The 19,695-nt window shown below is 30.6% G+C and overlaps 1 protein-coding gene across 2 annotated transcripts; it reads left to right on the top strand.

Moving 5' to 3' along the window:
- The first annotated feature begins 1,703 nt into the window (after window positions 1–1,703).
- Window positions 1,704–14,471, top strand: LOC115968162 (wall-associated receptor kinase-like 10). Of its 2 annotated transcripts, XM_031087464.1 has the most exons (3): window positions 1,704–2,765; window positions 12,206–12,337; window positions 13,183–14,471. In XM_031087464.1, the coding sequence occupies exons 1-3, from the start codon at window positions 1,913–1,915 to the stop codon at window positions 14,382–14,384; spliced, it is 2,187 nt and encodes a 728-aa protein (XP_030943324.1). In that variant the 5' UTR covers window positions 1,704–1,912; the 3' UTR covers window positions 14,385–14,471. The 2 variants fall into 2 exon arrangements, with proteins under 2 accessions (XP_030943324.1, XP_030943325.1); XM_031087465.1 differs by lacking the exon at window positions 12,206–12,337.
- The last annotated feature ends 5,224 nt before the right edge of the window (window positions 14,472–19,695 follow it).

Here is a 19,695-nt window from a genome sequence, read left to right as displayed (position 1 = left end):
CATCATTCAGATTTGAAAGATAACCTAACAAATTCTACAATACAAAGTCAAAGGTTTGATTGACTCCCAATCTCGCCAACCATAAGCACATTCGTTAATTTCACAATAATAATGCCTAACAAGCACCTAGTAAACCTGGGAAACCAATAACCTATGATTAAGTTATTTACTTCAGCCTTATGTTTAATTAGTTTGAGTTTTTGATTCATCAGATTCTATGCCGGTTTGAATCTAACTGAAAGTCAAGTCTACATTTTGCATTTTACTTTTTTTTTTTTTCCTGCACCATTTCTGCTTTAGGGGACAAGAGTACTGTTCACATACTGTTGAGCACTGTTCATACATTATTTGGCACTGTTCACGGGTTAAAAAATATTAAAAATAGGTCCTACGATACTATTCACACATTTAAAAATAATTTTGCTACAGTGCTTTCAGTTTTCAGTTTTCAATTTTCAGTTTCAGCAACAATAAGTTCAATCCAAATTGACCCTCTATGTGACTGTTGAGGTGGAACCTTATGTAAATGGAGGTGGAAGAGCAATGGTGGAAAGAGAAATGTGTAGTGGATGAGAAAAAGAGAGCAAAAAGAAAAATATACCTATTTTTGGGATTAGAGATAGGTATGAAATGTTATAAATAAGAATAGTAAATGAGATCTTTATTCGAATATTAGTATTAATGAGTGTATTTTTTTGACTATTGGATTGGTTTAGAAAAGTGAACCCATATATATATATATATATATATATATATATATATTCATTTTTCGTTAGTCTATATCTCAATGTTATGGATTCTATTCCATTCCGGTTGAAACGGCTGGAATATCTCATACCAATGTGTAAATTGGAATGGTAATACTCTCCATTGCTCCTCGGATTAAATTTCGCCCCATTTCGGCCCTTTTTGGACGTTTCGATCAATTCCAGCCAATTTTGGCCGAAATTCATTTTTCGGCCGGTATGATTTTGGCTTCTTATTTTCCCTTCTTGAACTTGATCAACATCTGACCCTCTCAATTATGATAAAGAAGTTGAAAATAAAATTGAAGAGCAAGATGAAGCAAAAATGGTGTGACTTGTGAAAAAAAAAAAAATGAAAATGAGTGGAGACAGGAGCTCAAACGTGAAAGGATGAAAAGAGTGAAAGACTAGCAATCTGCAATAATGAAAGATAGAAGTAGCATGAGTAGGTTACAGCAGCGTACTAGTCACGTGGGTGGGTTGGGAAATGGGAAAAAGCAGTTAGTAGGAAGCTTCTTGGAAGCTCACTTGTGTACAATTATGTGAGTTTTATTTAAAAAAATCATAAAATAAATTAAAAAAAATAATCCCATTATATTTTAATAGAAAACTATATTAAATTCATTATTTTACATAGAAGCAATAATAATACATAAATATATATTTTAGCAATAATTTCAAAATGGTTTCTGAAACAGTATTTAAAATGGGTTAGTATTGAAATATCCCATTTCAATAGGTAAATCGAAACTAGTTTGAAAACGGTATTCATATCATTGCTATATCTTGTATCAAATTTCAGTTTTTTTTTTTTTTTTTTTTAATCAACTAAAACTAACATCCCAAAAAAAAAAAAAAAACCGCCAAATCCAGCCTACAGGCACCCTTAACCACAACATACATAGTAGAGAAAAAAGTGACCAATTTAAGAGCTACCGACAGTTCTAGGTCCTGGGATCCATTTCCAAATTAAAAGCCACGCTCGTCTATATCGGCTGCTAGATTTTTGCTGACTTCCTTGTTGACTTTGGTCTTCTATGCAATTTCCATAGAAATTTCTAGAATATTTTTTTTTTTTTGGCTTATCATAAGAAGTCAGGGCTTGGCCTTGCTGTTTCACACTGAGACTCCTCATCATCATCAGAGAGAGAGAGACACACAGAGATATGGGTATGACGGTGGGAGTGGTGTTTTTATTGTGGTCAATGAATGTAGTTATAAAAGCAGTGGATTTGGGAAACAGTTCATGTAGTGGAGCTTGTGGGAGCGTTACAATTCCATACCCTTTTGGAATCGAACCTGGTTGCTACATTGACGATTGGTTTGCGATAGGTTGCAACCACACTCTTGGCTCTCCCAAGCCTTTCTTGAGAAGATTAGATCTGGAGGTGTTGGACATTTCATTAGAAGGCACACTTCGCGTCAACTATCCTATGTCATCGTGGTGTCCTGAGACTAATACTAAGAATGCGACTGAGAGCGCAGCAAATGTGAGCTTAGCATCAAGTCCCTTTTTTTTCTCAGAATCGAGAAACATATTCATTGCCATGGGTTGTGGCAACTTGGCTCTTCTTCGATCCAGTGATGGCTCAATTGGTGGGTGCATGTCCGTTTGTTATAAAGACGCCATACAGTCAAACGGCAGCAGCTGCAATGGCCTCGACTGTTGCAAAACCACAATCCCTTCAGATCTCGATGTGTTTACCGCAGAGATATCGGGAAAGTATGGAAATTTTACAAGTGCCAAAGATTGCAATTATGGCTCCTTAGTAGATCAGAAGTGGTTCGAGGAAAATTTAACAAAGCACTTTGAAGTCAAAAAAATGTCTCAAGTTCCTGTGGTATTAAATTGGGAAATAAATGAATCCTTATCTTCTCTTGTAATGAAAACTAATTCATTTCACTCAACCTGTCAGCTTGCAAATGGTTCTTCGTTATTGGGTAATATGAGGACGACTTTTACATGTACTTGCGACTCCGGCTTTGAAGGAAATCCCTACCTTGTTGATGGATGTCAAGGTAAACTTCTCGCACTCTATTGATTCTATTTATTTACAAATAAATTAAATGTGTGATTCATTTTCATAGACCAATAAAAATGATTAAATTAATTAATTTTGATGTTGTCACAAAATTTCATTTTGGGTATATCAAAGTCTGTAGATATATTTTTGTGTCACAATTAGGGCATGTGTGACAAATATTGTGTTCCAAATTTTATTTTGGTACATCATTTGTCAAAAATTATGTTTAATAATCTTAGGGACAAAAAAAGGTGTTTGACAAAGTATATTTATTTCTTCTACTTCTCTTCCTTTTTTTAAGCTTACCAAATTATTATTATTATTATTATCATTATTATTATTATTATTATAATAGAAAGTGGACTAATGAAATAAGTAAACCAACATGCCTTATATCCTCCGGAGTCTTAGCCCTTTTTCCCCTCTCAATTTCCACTTGAACTTTCAGCTTAAGTAAACCTTCTCGTGAATGAGAATAATGTGCATTTGACTATTGCGAGTAAATTAAATTTTAAAGTAGGTTAAATTGCAAATTACATTTCTAAAGTTTTGGTATATTTGGATTTTACACTTTAAAATTTTAGAATTTGAATTTTACTTTCTAAAATTTAGGAGTGTTTTGATTTTATAACTTAAAATTTCTAAATTTAAATTTTACTCTCTAAACTTTGAAGGTGTTTAGATTTTATCTCTAAAGTTGGGGGTATTTAGATTTTACCCCTAAGTTTTATTCCGTTTACATCACCAATTCTTTCGTCCATATTTCCCGTTAAGTATCATATAAACTTATTTTCTATATTTCAAAACCTAAAGGTTTCTAATATTATTTAACTTTTTTTTAAAGTAGCATTTAAAACTTTTTTTTAGGGAAAACATAATGCATTTCATCAAGAAAAACCAACAATGTTAGCTTGAAAAATAGAAAGAAAATATGGTGGAACATTCTCCATCCACGCTACGAAATCTGAAATACATAAAACATATCAAACCAAATTATGAGTAACCTTATGACCTTCTTTCTTAACATGAGAGTAGCATAATTGAGTAAAAAGTCTAGCACCCAACCATACATCGTCAATTAGCAAACCATTAGAGGACAAGAAAGTACTATCGTTGATCAAGGCGGTTATTACACCACTCCAATCCCTGATTTGTGCTCTTTTGAGAAAATGGCCGCGTCAAAATTTATCTTTATCACACCCAACGATGGAGGTCTCCATTGAATCCATGTCATTGGAGGATGAGGCCAACAGGTGGTTTGTACCGCCAGAAATTCTACAAGTCGATCATTCGCCACAAAGGCAATCTGATGGGGACTGTAGCTTGGTGGGTGCAACTGAACTTGGTTTTGCTGGTTCCATATCGATCAAACTCTAGGCATGTCTATAGGGCTTGTAGCGCTATTTCTGGCACTTGTTTGCAGCGGTCACAAACAGGGTTGTTGATGATGGTTCTACGCACCAAATTCGCTTTCATAGGCACGAAATAGCATTTAAAACTCTACTATTAAAATTTGTAGCACTATTTTTCACAGGAAGTCGGATATTCATAAAATATAAGATGGATTAATTTGAGGCTTTGAATCCCAAATTGAGCATGATAAGAAGTATCTCGCTATATATAGTTGGTACATTAGTATGTGGATGTCCTTAATGACCCTCCATCTTGTTTGGCAAACATTGCTAAATTCAAAACATTAAAGTTATGTTTGGTAATAGTTTTTTTTTTTTTTTTTTCAAAAACTTGTTTTTTGAGAATATAAGGAAAAAACAATTTTCTTGTATTTTTGAAATAAAAAACATGTTTGGTTAGTTGAAATTTTAAAAATTGTTTTTTGAAGAAAAAAATAGAAAATACTAAAATATGTTGTTATTAGGATTTGACTTCTAATGCCAACTCATTAAATGAGGTAGATTTATTAAATTAAATGCGTGTTTTTATTGACTTTTGAAAATTAGAAACTGAAAACAGCCTTTTGCATATTCTCAGTTTCTTTCACAAATTGAGTTTTGAGAATAGTTTTTATTTTCTATCCATTTTAGGTTGCCAAACAAGTTTTTTAGTCTCAAAAATAGAAAATTATTTTTAGAAACAGAAAATAAGGGGGAAAAAAGGTTACCAAACACACCCTATGCCTCCCTCTTTCTTATCCTAACATGGTTTATGTAACTTTAGCAAGTGTATACTATGATCCTTGCCATAGGAGAATTAATTTCATCACACGTTGCTTAAAATAATTTATTGCCACTTTCTTTAGCAATATTCTCATCAAGCTTTCAAAAACAACTGTTCTTTCTAACCTTGTACTTTGCTTACTATCCTAACCTTTAGGCCTTGAAGGTTTCTACCAACAATGAGAGGGGTGGGGGGGAGTTTGACTTTTCAAAAATCCTCCCACCCTCTTGTAATTTTGGTATAAAAAAGAAAAAAATTGGACATAAATTTAAATTTAAATAATGCCCCCCTAGATTTTTACTAAAAACATGTAATACATTTATATAGTTAACTAATGTATTTTTTTTTTTCAAATTACTTTTATGTCATACATAGCTCATTAAATTAAAGTGTAAATTTCCAAAAAAATCTCCTATATTTATACTCTCTATATAACTTGTCACATCATATACTGTTTTTTATTAAAAAAAACTAGTTATTAACACTGCATGGTTTTTTTTTTTTTTTTTTTGTTTAAGCTTGTAAATATAACAAATTAAGATAATTTTTATTATTATATAGAGAAGTTTTTAATTATTATTTTTTGTTGGTCTATTTTAATTTTCAGGTGAAACTAAGTATGAAGATTTTTATTTTTTAAATATAAGTTGTAAATATCATAATGCATCTTGCAATAAATAATATATATATATATATATATTTTTTTTTTTTTGGATAAAAGATAGAAATTCTACTTCAACCTAATCTAACTGTATATATGTGTGAAACTCCCTTCTATAAACTTGAACCCCGACTCTTCCCTCCCATATCTCACAAGATATAGTGTTTGATTGGAATAATAAGGCTTGCATTGAAGATTTATGTTGAGTGTAAATATATATATACACTCTTCAACCATAAAATACGTATAATGACATGATAGTTTCATTTTAATTTAATGCAATTTTAATGGTTTAAATCGATTCTAATTTTATTTTCTTCCATCATATTGTGAATGTAGTGATGGTGTATTTTAATTTTTTATTTAATTAGGATGGCTTGGTTGGGATTGATTTCATACATGATATTATAATATTGGGTGGGAGTGGGAGGATAACTGAATATTAATCATTGCTGATGCAGTTCCAAGTGCATGTAATTATAAATATAATAATATTTTTTGAGATTCTAACTTTCTTTTATATTATTGTGATATTCAATGGAATCTTTTGCTATATTTTTAAAATGAGTGATAATATTGAAAAAAGAATTTGGGTGAGTCTGGTTCTTCTTCTAGAGACACTAACCTTATACAATTTTTTTTTTTCATTGTAATGCTATTTTTTTTAGAGAGTTTCAACTTATAATTTCCACTCCTAATGATATAGCTCTTTATCATCAAATTAAGACACCAATCAGTTTTTTATGTAGGCAAGAATTAAACCTCAGATCTCTTATTCAATATTCAAAATTTTTACCAATTGAACTAATTGGAACCCACTATTATGACGCTTAATTATATATAAATGATGTATGTTATAGACCATTATGGGTTTTAATATTAGAATTTATTCCATTAGAGATATTACTACTATTAAAATCAAGTGGTCAATCAATGGAATCTTTTGCTATATTTTTGCTACATGTAAGTCTAGTATACTAATGAGTATTATTTCTCTTATTATTCAAAAATAAATAAATAAACGAGAGAATATTAATTCTTAAATGACCATAAAATGAATTAATTTAGTTGTTGGTTTATAAAAAAAAGTAACAATTATTATTCCCTTTTTTTGGCATGTGCTTAAATGCAAAAGAAAATTCTATTATATATATATATATATATATACACACACACATATATATATATATATATACATATATATATTTATATTTATATATACCTTTGGTTGGTTTTTTTAATGCAAGAATATAGTTGGCTTTTGTAAATTGCAAGAGAGGTGTTCGGGTAGGAAGTAGGAGATTTCTACCACCACCATAATAATAATAATAATAATAATAATAATAATACTTTTTTTACAAAGGAAAAAATTGATTATTATTGTGTGCTTCCTTCTTCTTTTTTATTTTACCTATTTTCCCCTATTTTTCATAGCTTGTGATTGAACAACGAAGAAGATTCTAATTAGATATATTGTCTAACTGGCTTTTGTGAAAATAATTGGTTGTTGTAAATTGTATTTTTGTCATTGATTTTTTATTTTTTATTTTTTTTGTCTTTCTTAATCAGCAAGTTGTGTGGGTAATATTTATGAATCTAAGAAATATTTTTTTTGTAGAAAAGATAATTTTGGATCTAGTCTTTTGCTGATGTTTCAGTGGTACTATTGATAATATACTTGACTGAAATTAATTATATTCTAAAAGCATTTGTTCCCATTTTCTATCTCTTAATGGCCATTTTTGTTGAATTTACGTTGTTGAACAATGGTGCAGGATCTCACTTCTTTGTAAAAAACTGATTTTTCTTTGTTTATATTAGCCTTAGCGTGTTTTTCTTTTTTTCCTTCTTTAGTCTTGGTGTTCTGTCTACACTTTGCAAGTAGAATAATAGTGATCAAAGTAAATAAAAATAAAAATAAATAAATATTGTAATCTAGATTAAAAAAAATTGCCTTAGTTATGTAACATAGATATTGAGACTTGTTTGTAAATCAGAAATATAAAACAAAAAGGAGTGCTTATCTTGGTACAAGATAATAAAACCATATAACTGTGTGAATTTATCTTCAAACGATGGACATGCTCTTTGGATCTGTAAAATTGCATAAATAATTCAAAAATAATATAATCGATTACCTTAATGAGAGATTGTTAAACTTCTTAATAGCAAATGGAATTTAGTTAAGAAAATTGATATAAAATAAGAAATAAAAAAATTGAAATATTTTTACCTAGCTAGGGAAGATTGATATAAATTCTTAATAACCAATATTTTTTGTGTAGTTTTGTTCTTCTCCACTTTTGTGTTCTATCAGCATTAGAAAATTTTCTATTTGTACTTGGGAGATGATCCAGTTATATTAGCAACTACAGGAATTTAATAATGTCATTTATGTCCATATGGGTTTTTTATTATTATTATTATTATTATTATTATTATTATTATTATTTTGGGAGAAACATGTCTAGGTGGGTTTAAAGTCTTATATCCGTTGGAGTCTCTCATATGTTAAATGTTAAGATATAAACCATTGTAACTGAAAAATGGATAAAATAATGATTGGGGTAATTTAAGGATTAGTCAGTGGGTTAGTGCACATTTAAGAGCAAACAAAGAAGATTAATTTTAATGTAGTAATAATTTCTTAACATATGATAGATTTGAAGAGCCCAATTTGCATTCAATTATTTTTATTATTTTACTACTCTTTTCAATTGTTCTTTGTACTATAAATATATAGATGCCGAGTAACTATTTTTTGTTAGTTTTTATTTTAAAAGTAAATTCTGTGATATTCTTGGTTTTTATCATTTCAATTTTTGTTTTTTACTACTCTTTTCAATTGTTCTTTGTACTATAAATTTATAATGCAGAGTAACTTTTTCTGGTAGTTTTTATTTTAAAAGTAAATTTTGGGATATTCTTTTGGTTTTTTGAAAAGGTGCCATAATTGTGGAAAAAATGCCTTAAAAAAAAACCTTAACAGATTTTTTTTTTTTAATTAAAAAAAAGGGCATTACAAAACTTAAATAATCCTAAATGACAATAATTAAATCAAAGGGTAGTGCAAACTGCAAAAGTCAATTTTTAAAGAGGAATAGTAGTAGTCATTTTACGTTATTACAAAAAAATGAAAAATAAGACATAAATCTTTTAAAATTGACATGAATGACCACAACAAACATGAATTAAAGTGTCTTAAAAGTCATAACCAAGAAAATAAATTTATTTCATTTAAAAAAAATTAATTTAGAAGAAATGACATGTGATATTTTTGTATGCTTTGAGAAAGAAACACGTTTCATCATTGTATGTATCCTCCAGCTTGAGGATCCAACTTTTATATTATACTAGTTATAGACTTGTACTTTGCACGGTTTCATCTATTTGAAAATTTATAAATTTTGCAACCATAGACTTTTTCAAAATTATTGAGAGTAATACCAAAATTCTTAATGTAACAGATGTATTCTTGTAAAGATTCCCTAAAATAGATGAACAAACACATATTCAATTATTCCCATAAAAAAAAAAAAAAAAAAAAAAAAAAAAAAAAAAACATTCTATTATTGTTATATAACTATGAATTAGTAACCAATTAGTAATTTAAATTAAAAGAAATAAATTGTCTTCGCCATGAGATTTATAATTAGATTTAAGCTCAATACAGATTTCAATGTTTATTGATAGTTTTTTTTCCTTTTACTTGGACTACCTAAAATTTTTAAGGTTAAGAAATTTTTTTCTTCATTGTGAAATTTATAATTAGATTTGTACTCAAAACATATTTTGATGTTCATTTTCCATTGCTTGCATGAGTTGCTTATATTTGTAAATTTATAAAAATATGTGATTAAAGACATTTTAAGAAGTAATAGGTATAATACAACCACAAATGCGATACTCTATATAAAATAGCAAACTAGAAACAAATTTGATATATACATGGTCATTAATTGAGAAAATAGAACAAAATATAACTAACATAGAACATATATATTTTTTGTTGAGAAAAACTAACATAGAACATACCAGTAAAACAAATATTAGGCAAAATCAAATACAACAAAAAGAAATCCAATCAACTGCATAGAAATTCCCTAAAAAAAAATAAAAAAAATACCTTCAAATATATTATAAAGTTATATTAAAATGAAAAACCTATACTACAAATTAAACAGAAAATTTCAAATAAGATGCATTCATGAAATTACAAGTTAAAGTAACAAAAGAAAAAAAAAACATTTTTTTATTTTTATTTTTTTTAATGGCAAAGATAGAATTTTATTGCATAATTAGGTAAAAACAATTACCAAGTATCACTTGGAATTGGTGAGACTTCCCTTATCCAAATTGTCTTAGAAACAATACAGAAAGCATAGAGTGTCGCAATTCTCCTTTCCAAGTTCGAAGTCCTTAATGGCCTGTTTGGAAGTTTAGAGAGGGAGGAGAGTAGAGGGGAGCAGAGTAGAAGAGAATGATTCTCCACCTTGTTTGGATATTTTTAAAATTAGTAAGGGGGAAGGGAGTAATTAGCCATTCTTCTTGTTTGGATGTTTTTAAAATTAGAATGAAAAGGAAAGAACATAATTTAAATAGACAAATTTACCCCTATTTGAAAATGGACTTGCAACATTAGCTTATGATTAATATGATTAACTTGTTAGATTAAATAATTATGTCTATTGCCAACGGGGGCTTGGCTCCACTGGGTATGGTTTGTTCGCTCTGCCTAACACGCTTAGGTTCGATTTCCACTACCAGAGTCTGTTGGTGGGCATCACATCCCTAAGCATGTGTACTCTGTCCGGGGGTTTAATATAACCATAAACACCCCCATTTTTTTGTCTCAAAAAAATAATTATGTCTATTATTACTTTTTTTTTTCACTGCTACTCCTTACTGACCAAAAAAAGGTTCAAGAAGTAGTTGATTAATTGTAGAATATATATTTCTCAAAAAAAGTAATGCAAATTGAATCCGGTCAATTTTTTGAAATATAATTTGTAACGTTAAAAAATTATTTTGTAAAAGGGTCATTAATTTGTAACGTTACAAATTTTAATTTTTAACGTTAAAAATTTTTAATATTACAAATTAATTTTTTTGGTGCATGTCATTGGTGCAGCATTAAAAAAACTTTTTGGTGCATGTCATTAATTTTTTAACATTAATTTTTTTTTTTGTTAAAGCATAATTTGTATCGTTACAAACAATTTATATGTAGTGAAGAATTTTTTGGTGCATGTAATTGGTGCAGCATTAAAAAAAAAATTACGTTACAAATTACTCTTCGCTAATGCTCCCTACAATCTTTTTACAAATTAATTTAATATCAGTTTGTAATTTAATTAATATAACAAGGGTAAATTGGGGAATTTATTTGGTCAATAATTTATCTGCACTACTCTCCCTCCAAATCTCTCCAATTTTGGGGAATTAAAAATGAGAGGTTAGAGGTAGTTGAAACCTCTCCAAACCCTTCCCCCTCTTTCCTTAAAAAACTTTCAAATAAGGTAATTGAATTACTCTCCCTCCCTTTACTCTACTCCCTCTCCCTTTTTTAAACTTACAAACAGGCCATAAGAGTTTGCTCCACGTGTGAGAACTGCAAGTGCTTGTAGAAATGTCCATAGATAGCTTACCATGGCTTCATGAAATGTCTGAAATTGTTTTGCCATGCAACCCTCTACTATGTGCAAAACAAATGTTGTATAGAAAATGTTTGTGTCCTTCCATTATCCCCTTAAAAAACAGTTATACCAAAGAAATAATGTGTTATTAGTGAAATTTTAAATATGGTAAGTGAATAATGGTTTGCTCATTTTCATAATTGTTCTCATTAAAAGGTAATAATTAAAAAGATTTAAAGAAGTAGTAGAGGATGAGTCATTTAAGTAATGATCGATATTCTCTTTTCCAAAATTATTGATGAGCCATTTGAAATAGTGATATTGTCTTTTTAAAAATTGTCCTTATTAATAAAATTAAAATGTTAGGGTGTAAAGGGGATTCTTAAAAAAAAAAAAAAAAAAAAAAAAGATGTTAAAGGATGGAAGAGGAATCAGCTTAATTAATTTGTACTGATATTAGCTTTTTGCAAAAATGGTCTTCTAGCAAATCATTATCCTTTTGAATGAACATTTATTACTTTTTTCTAAAAAAAGGTTATAACATAATTTAGATTTATTTATAATTTTTTCCTTAATTGAAAACGTTTTTGGGTGAATAGATAGTAATTCATGTGGACTTCAAAAGAAAAATATATATCCATACGACAATGAAAAGGAAACATTTTATATACGGTGACATTTATTGTCTTCAATATGAATAGAATTATGATTTTTTAAAATATTAATTAATCACAACAAATATGAAGTAAAGTGGCTTTAAAGGCCATTACATAAACAATTTAGTGACTACTAACTAGTAGTATTATGCAGCAGAAATGACTTTTTGGATGAATGTCAATGTTGCATTGTCATGTTTATTTTTTTGAGAAATAATTACTACATGTTGCATTGTTGTGTTTTATTGTTGATAATTTTGAACATCTGTTCTAATGTTGTGTTTGTTATTACATGCCACTATGTCAGATATTGACGAATGCACAAATCTCGAATTATGTAATTTTTACGATCTTCGATATCACTGTGTAAATGTTCCTGGGCGATACTATTGTGATCCAGTTTTAGATCACAGGTCTCGCAACAAAATTATCATAATAGGTATGTCCTTTTTCCCTCTTTGAGATCTACAATAATTGAAAAAAGTTTTACCTGAAATAGGCAAATGAGTTCGGAATTCCAAATGGTAAAGGCATAGGGATAATATTGAATGAAGAATAATAACCCAATTGTTGCTCACTGTTTCCCCTTTGTCTCTTTTTACATCTTTAATACTTCTTTAGGGGTGACTCCCTTGAACCAAGTCATTTTTAAACATTTCCTATACATTTCGTCCACAAACCAGCTAGTTACTAACAAATGGTATTATTATGAAGATGACCACAAGTTGTTTTTATTTACTCCAAAAAAAAAAAAAAAAAAAAAAAATGAAGATGACCCAAAAGCAAACTCGAAAGAATTTATGTGATTGTTCGACAAATTTTCCAAGAATTTTAGAGTATCATTCTCTTTGATTACAATTTGTTAATGCAAGTAAACATACTTTTGTCACGAAATAGTTAGTCTAGCCTTTTGGCGTTCAAAGAAGTTGTCTCTATTTTATTCAAAACTATTATATGCTTTCGATTGGTCTTGGCTCTTGAGGTATGTTGGACCCTTTAAATCTTAATGCTCGTTCTTTTCTATTATCATTTTTTTTTTTTTGGCTAAACTTCTTTTCTATTATCTTTTATCCTCCATCTATGATCCACTTTTAGTGTATCAGTATCATTCTCTTTGATTACTACTTGTCAATGTGAGTTACATACTTTTGTCATGGGATTTTTTGTCTAGCCTTTTGGAGTTCGTAGAAGTTGTTTGGCGTTCAAAGAAGTTGTCTCTATTTTATTCAACACTATTATAAGCTTTACTAGGAGTAATCTTTCTCATTTCATTGTGTTAACCAGGTATTAGCACAGGCATTGGGCTATTATTTCTATTTATTGGTGGATGGTGGTCATACAAAGTGGTAAAAAAAAGGAAGAATATTAAGCGCAAGGAGAAGTTCTTCAAACGAAATGGTGGTTTATTATTACAACAACAATTGTCTTTAAGTGAAGTGACTGTTGAGAAAACCACCAAATTGTTTAATTCAAAGGATTTGGAAAAGGCCACTGACAATTTCAATGTGAATAGAATTCTTGGTCAAGGAGGACAAGGCACTGTTTATAAAGGTATGTTAATAGATGGGAAAATTGTTGCAGTAAAAAAGTCCAAGGTAATTGATGAAGGAAAACTTGAAGAATTTGTTAATGAAGTTGTCATTCTTTCACAAATTAACCATAGGAATGTGGTTAAACTACTTGGTTGTTGTTTGGAGACAGAAGTTCCTCTACTAGTTTATGAATTCATTCCTAATGGAACTCTATCCCAATATCTCTATGAACAAAATGAGGAATTTCCAACAACATGGAATATGCGCTTACGAATTGCTACAGAAGTTGCAGGAGCTCTTTTTTACTTACACTCAGCAGCTTCTACACCCATTTACCACCGAGACATTAAGACTACAAACATTCTCTTAGATGATAAGTATAGAGCAAAAGTAGCAGATTTCGGGACTTCAAGATCCATTGCTGTTGATCAAACTCACCTAACCACTGTAGTACAGGGCACTTTTGGATATTTGGACCCTGAGTATTTCCAATCAAGTCAATTTACAGAAAAGAGTGATGTTTATAGTTTTGGTGTTGTCCTTGTTGAGCTCTTAACTGGAGAAAAAGCGATTTCTTCTACAAGGACAAAAGAATGCAGAAGTTTAGCCACATATTTCATTCATTCAATGGAGGAAAACATTTTGTTTGATATTATCGATGCTCGAGTTATGAAGGACGCTAAACAAGAAGAAATCATAGCAGTTGCAAACCTTGCAAAAATGTGCTTGAATATGAAAGGGAAGAAACGACCTACAATGAAAGAAGTTGCAATGCAATTGGAGGCAGTCCAAACATTGCAAAAAACTCCTAATGTTCAGCAAAATCATGAAGAGTTTGAATATGCCAGAACTGAAATGTACGAGCAATGGGATGCCATTTCTACATCAACAATGTCAGGTTTGGACGGTGGTGTAGGCTCATCTTCAAACTCCCGCCCACTGTTATCTTTTTAATTAGGCTGAAATAAAAGCTTATGTTGCAGTATTAATTTGTTTCATCTTGTAATGCTATACCTTTAGCTTTTTTTTTTTTGGGGGGGGGGGGGGGGGGGGGGTATTTTAAAACTCATTTCATGGAATTAGTTCTTAAGGTGGATTAACCTTATGCTCTTGTGGTTGTACAATATAGCAAAATTCTGCATTTTGGTGTTACAAGAATCCATTAGTATTATATGGATCAAATGATTTGCCATTCAAATTATTGGTGTCAGTCATGTCCAAGGTTGGCCCAAGGCATTAGAGGCATTAGCAAGTTTGGCCTAGGCCTAAGGTCCCACCAAAAAAAAAAATTCCCCTTAGGGAAAAAGGCTGCACTTCATATGGTTAAAGGCTCAAATTTTTATAAAATCATATATATATATATATATATATGTATTTTTTTTTTTTTGAGATGATATATATATATATATATATGTATTTTTTAAAGGTTGTGCATTTTTTTTAATAATGATGTTAATGATACTACAAATATAGTGCTTATAGTGTATTTTTCCTTTTCTTTTCTATTATGACTTGTTTCCTACAAGATTTAAACCTTTCTAGGTCTGTCAATCAAGCCGTGGTATAGGTTTTTCTTGCTTTTTCTTTTCTGCTTTTTGAGCCCTACTTTGTGTCTGGGCTATTTTATTCTGGTGGATAGTTTTCTATTCGTATTTTTTAATGGAATCGGATGTGGAGGAAATGTGGAAGAGGTTTCGTTTATCGGAAGAGGACGGGTTGAAATGGTGATTAAATCGAAGGAGGTTGCATACTCCCAAAAGCGTGCTCAGTTTAGTGTTCTAGTAAACTTCAGATCAATAAGGATTACAATAAGGAAGCTTTTAAAGCTACTGTCAGACAATTGTGGCGCTGCTCAAGTGGGGTTTCAATCACTGAAGTGGGAAACAACCTATACATGGCCATCTTTGAGAGAGTGATATGGAGGAGATTATAGCTAAAGGACCCTGGTCTTTTAATAAACGTCTCATTCTTCTGAAAAGGTTCCATCTTGATATTAGTCCCAGTGATGCCAAATTTTGGATTCGTGTTTTTAATATTCCCATTAAAAGCATGAACAGAGATGTCGGCAGTCGATTGGCAAATGAGATTGGTGACATAGTCACAGTCGATGTTACTCGAAGTGGTGGTTTGGGATGGGGTCCTTTCCTGCGCATAAGAGTGAAAATAGAAATTACCAAACCTTTGATGCGGGGAAAGATTTTGCAAAATGTTGTCTGGTTTTTTTTTTTTTTTCAGTACGAGAGACTACCTATCTTTTGTTATAGGTGTGGTCACAATGAACAGGAATGTCCCCAAAGAAAAACAAGGCGGTTATCAACGAAGGATGGGGATTTTCAATACGGACATGGGATGCAAGCAGTGACATTGAGACAAAAGATTCAAGGCTCTGCACAGCATAATCTTCATTCTCACCCCAGTGCCAAACAACCAAGAGGTAGACGACAGTGCCAATGTTTCTGGGGGCGATTTGGAACAGGTTTCGCCGGCAACTGATTTAAACTCTCCGGAAACACATGAAACTGTGGACTAGCTGCTCAGGCAACGGTACACCAGATTCTTCGGGATGATGAGGGTACAATGGCTTTGGAAGAGGTTGATCCCTACATTCATGGGGATAACAGCTCATCTCATTTGGAAGTAAGGCTGCCTATTTCAAATTCAAATTCAAATTTTATAACTGACTTAGAGAAGTGTAGTGATCAAGATAGAGGAGAATTTTTGAATAAGCCAAATCCACAAGAGACTTGTGATAAAGATGGGGGTGGAATTTCTATTTATGATGTAGGTGTACAGAAGAAGGGTAGAGATAATGATAAGTCTCTTGTAGTGGATAGGGGTGGGTCCGTAACTCTACAAAATTTGAAACTAGCTAATGGGAATTGGATTGCCACATCAAAAGCAACTTCTATAGAAGATGAGGATTGTGAAATGTATGTAGTTGATAATGTTCCAAACTCAAATTGTTGGGGTGAAACAACTGACTCTTCTCTTAGCTCTATCCCTGTCAACAAAAATTTGAGAACGTGGAAACGTACTCTTCGGGAGGTTTGAGTGTTTGCTCAAAACACACCTAAAGGTGCACTTCTATCATCTGCATTTAATAAACGTCTTCCATCTACTCAAACTAGTATTGACAAAGATGATCTGGTAGCTACAGAAAAGAGAGTCGTGGAGGTGTGTATAAAAGCTCTAATTTCCACTACTGAGGCTGTACTTCAACCAAACTACCCTCCATGAAAATTCCTTGCTTAAGCTGTCCTCTAGAACTGCTTGGACTTGAGAAGATATTTCTATTATTTGTTAAAGTTTCATGTACTTTTTATTTTGTTAGTGTTTATTTAAATTGTAATTGTCCTGCTCTAGCTTTTACTAGTGTTGCAAAAGAGAACGAGAAGGTCTTTGTTTACTTAGAACAATGCCCCTCTTTTCTCCTCTCCATTGTATAAGGTAATTTTCAATCAATAAAGTCTACTATAGTTTCATCTCAAAAAAAAAAAAAAAAAAAAAAAAAAAAAAAAAAAAAAAAAAAACAAACGAGACCAATAAAACCCTAAATGTTTCAAAAAACGTTGCAAATGTGTTAAATCATCAATTATAAATTAATCTCCTCTAATAATTTAAGACTTTAATTTTTGTAAACCGATATCTTACAAAACCATACACCAAAGAATATCTATCTCTCTCTTAAAAACAAGATAAAAATTTAAAAATTATATCACAACTTTACTTAACTATGCATCGTTATATATCCAAAATAAATTATATTTTTTAATCATAAAATATTTTTTTATTTCTTTTTATTAATATATATTGTTCAACTAGGATATTCAATTCTTGGTATGAAATTAATATTAGTTTAGTTACTATTATTCATAAAATTATGTATTTAATGTATCAAATTAACCTTGATTTGATTAGTATTAAATCATTTTGTTTAATTAATATTCACATATTAAAGACCCTACATAAAATTTTTGCTTTAGGTCCCAAATTATGTTGAGCCACCCTTGATAGTGTCCTATGTGCCAAAGAGAGTTCCGATAGTCATAATATGGTCAATCCCATATACCATATATGTCCAAGGCCTCTCCTTGTAGTTCGAGCACCCACTGCACGATTGCATTTTCTTGAAATTGGAAGTTTTTATTGTTGCACTTTCCATTGACTAAACAGTCTTAAATTGCCATTCTTTTTTTTTTTTTTTTTGTCATTCTTCTTATGAAACAAAATGCCGAAAGAAAAAGAATCATTCAAGCACACTAAGATTTGAAAATTTCTTGCATTGGTTGTGGGATTTTCCTCTTTTTTTTTTTTTTTTTTTGGCTAAATACATTAGATGTGTCATTTTTTGGTGTGGGATTTTCCTCTTCTTGCATTTTTTTTTTTTTTTGATTAGTATTATTTTAAAAAAATTATAAATGATGTTTAAATGGCTTCATTTGCTAATAGATTTGGATGGAAGAACTCGATTTGACTTATTTTAACAAAATGGCATACTGAACTGTTAAAAATTAAACTCCAAGGACTAATTTGACAATTGAGGATTTTAGCCTTAAATAAATGTATATTTTACGGCACACATCTTTTTTTTTTTTTGATACATACAGCACACATCTTAAGTGTGTGTGTGTATATATATATATATATATATATATATGTATGTATGTATTGGTTAGAAATGATCATATACTGCCGTCTGACCTCCTAAACTTGCATCCACCTTCAACCCTTAGTTATTTAGTACCTTGTGAGGTACCACTTGGACCAAATTTTGGTCATCTTAACTCGATTTGAGCCATATAAACAACAGCATTTAAAGTTTCAATTGCAACTATTCTCTTTTTGTTATAGTGCATATTTCTTCTGGGTGTGAACTATGAGTAAATAGCTCAATTTGATTTTGATATTCTAGGATTGATTTATGTATAAATGTATGGTGATCAGAGAAATTTAAAAGCATTTGAAATTGTTATAACCTTATGGGAGAAGAATGCTGAAACTCATGCCAAAGAGAAAGTCTCTAGGCTCCACTTTTTCTTCCTTGACACTGTATCAAGAAAAAACCCAAGTGCAGTGGAAGTAGCTGAAGCATCAATGACTAAGAAATCACCCACATTGTTTGGACTAGTCAATATTTTTGATGACCCATTAACAAAAGGGCCTGAACCCACCTCTAAGCTTGTGGGTCGAGCTCAAGGTCTATATGGGTCAGCTGGCCAACAAGAAGTAGGCCTACTTTAGGCCAGGAACCTTGTTTTCACAGTTGGGTAATTCAATGGTAGCACTCTCACTATTTTGGGCAAGAATGCAGCGTTTTATCCAATCGTGAGATGCCAATTATAGATGAGACTGGTGCTTTTCGATTAGCACGTGGATTTGTGCAAGCAAAGACACATTTTTTCAATCTTGCCTCTGGGGATGCTATTGTGGAGTACCATGTTGTGGCTATACATTATTGAGCTATATTAATGGAGTCTATATTCTCTTTCAAAGGACCACATAGTACTTGTTCATTTCAATAACAAATTCGTCTACTTTATTGGGACTTTGTTAATTTATTGGAATCTTTTTAATGTTTTACATTGATGGATATTTTGGGTTTCGAGAACTGTTAGTGGGATACATTAAAAATTGATAGAGATTCTGCAAAGAATAAGTTTAAAACTAAAGGAGCTTAGGCCTAAAGCTTATTTTTGAAAAGCCTTTTAAGACTTTATATTTATGGTAAAATTAATCAATCCTAATCCTCAAAAGAATGTTTTTTGCGGCCAGTTTTTGAGGACAAACCATTACATGATTAATAGTTTAATACTTTCACTATTTTGCTTTAAAAGTAGGATGCTCTTGCCCACCACACTCTTTAATGTAAAAGTAGGGTGCTATTACGTTTAGAGCATTCCCATCAAAACTTTTAAAAATTTTAGCATTTAGCATCTCAAAAAGTCACTTTATCAATTTTAACAACTCATTTTACAATACATCAAACATCAAAAGTTCTATCTTTTTACCATTTCGTTTAAAATAATATAAACTAATCATTAAAATAATAAAAAAACAACTACACAAACCACCTTTTCCACCACAAGATAATATTTTTTTTTAAGATTGGAGCTACAGTGAGCTTTCAAAGATGAAAGCTCACTGTAGCTCAAATGCTTCTTTTTTCTTTTTTTCTTTTTTTAAAGTTTAGCATGTTTGTTGTAACTTCCTTTTTGGTGCTTTTTACAAACTTGATATTAAAATTTAGCATTTATAGCATTTAGCA

The sequence above is a fragment of the Quercus lobata genome, chromosome 11 (genome assembly GCF_001633185.2).
Source record: "Quercus lobata isolate SW786 chromosome 11, ValleyOak3.0 Primary Assembly, whole genome shotgun sequence".
NCBI lineage: Eukaryota > Viridiplantae > Streptophyta > Magnoliopsida > Fagales > Fagaceae > Quercus > Quercus lobata.
The sequence above is the reverse complement of the archived record's forward strand: the minus strand, read 5'-3'. Positions and strand labels throughout refer to the sequence as shown.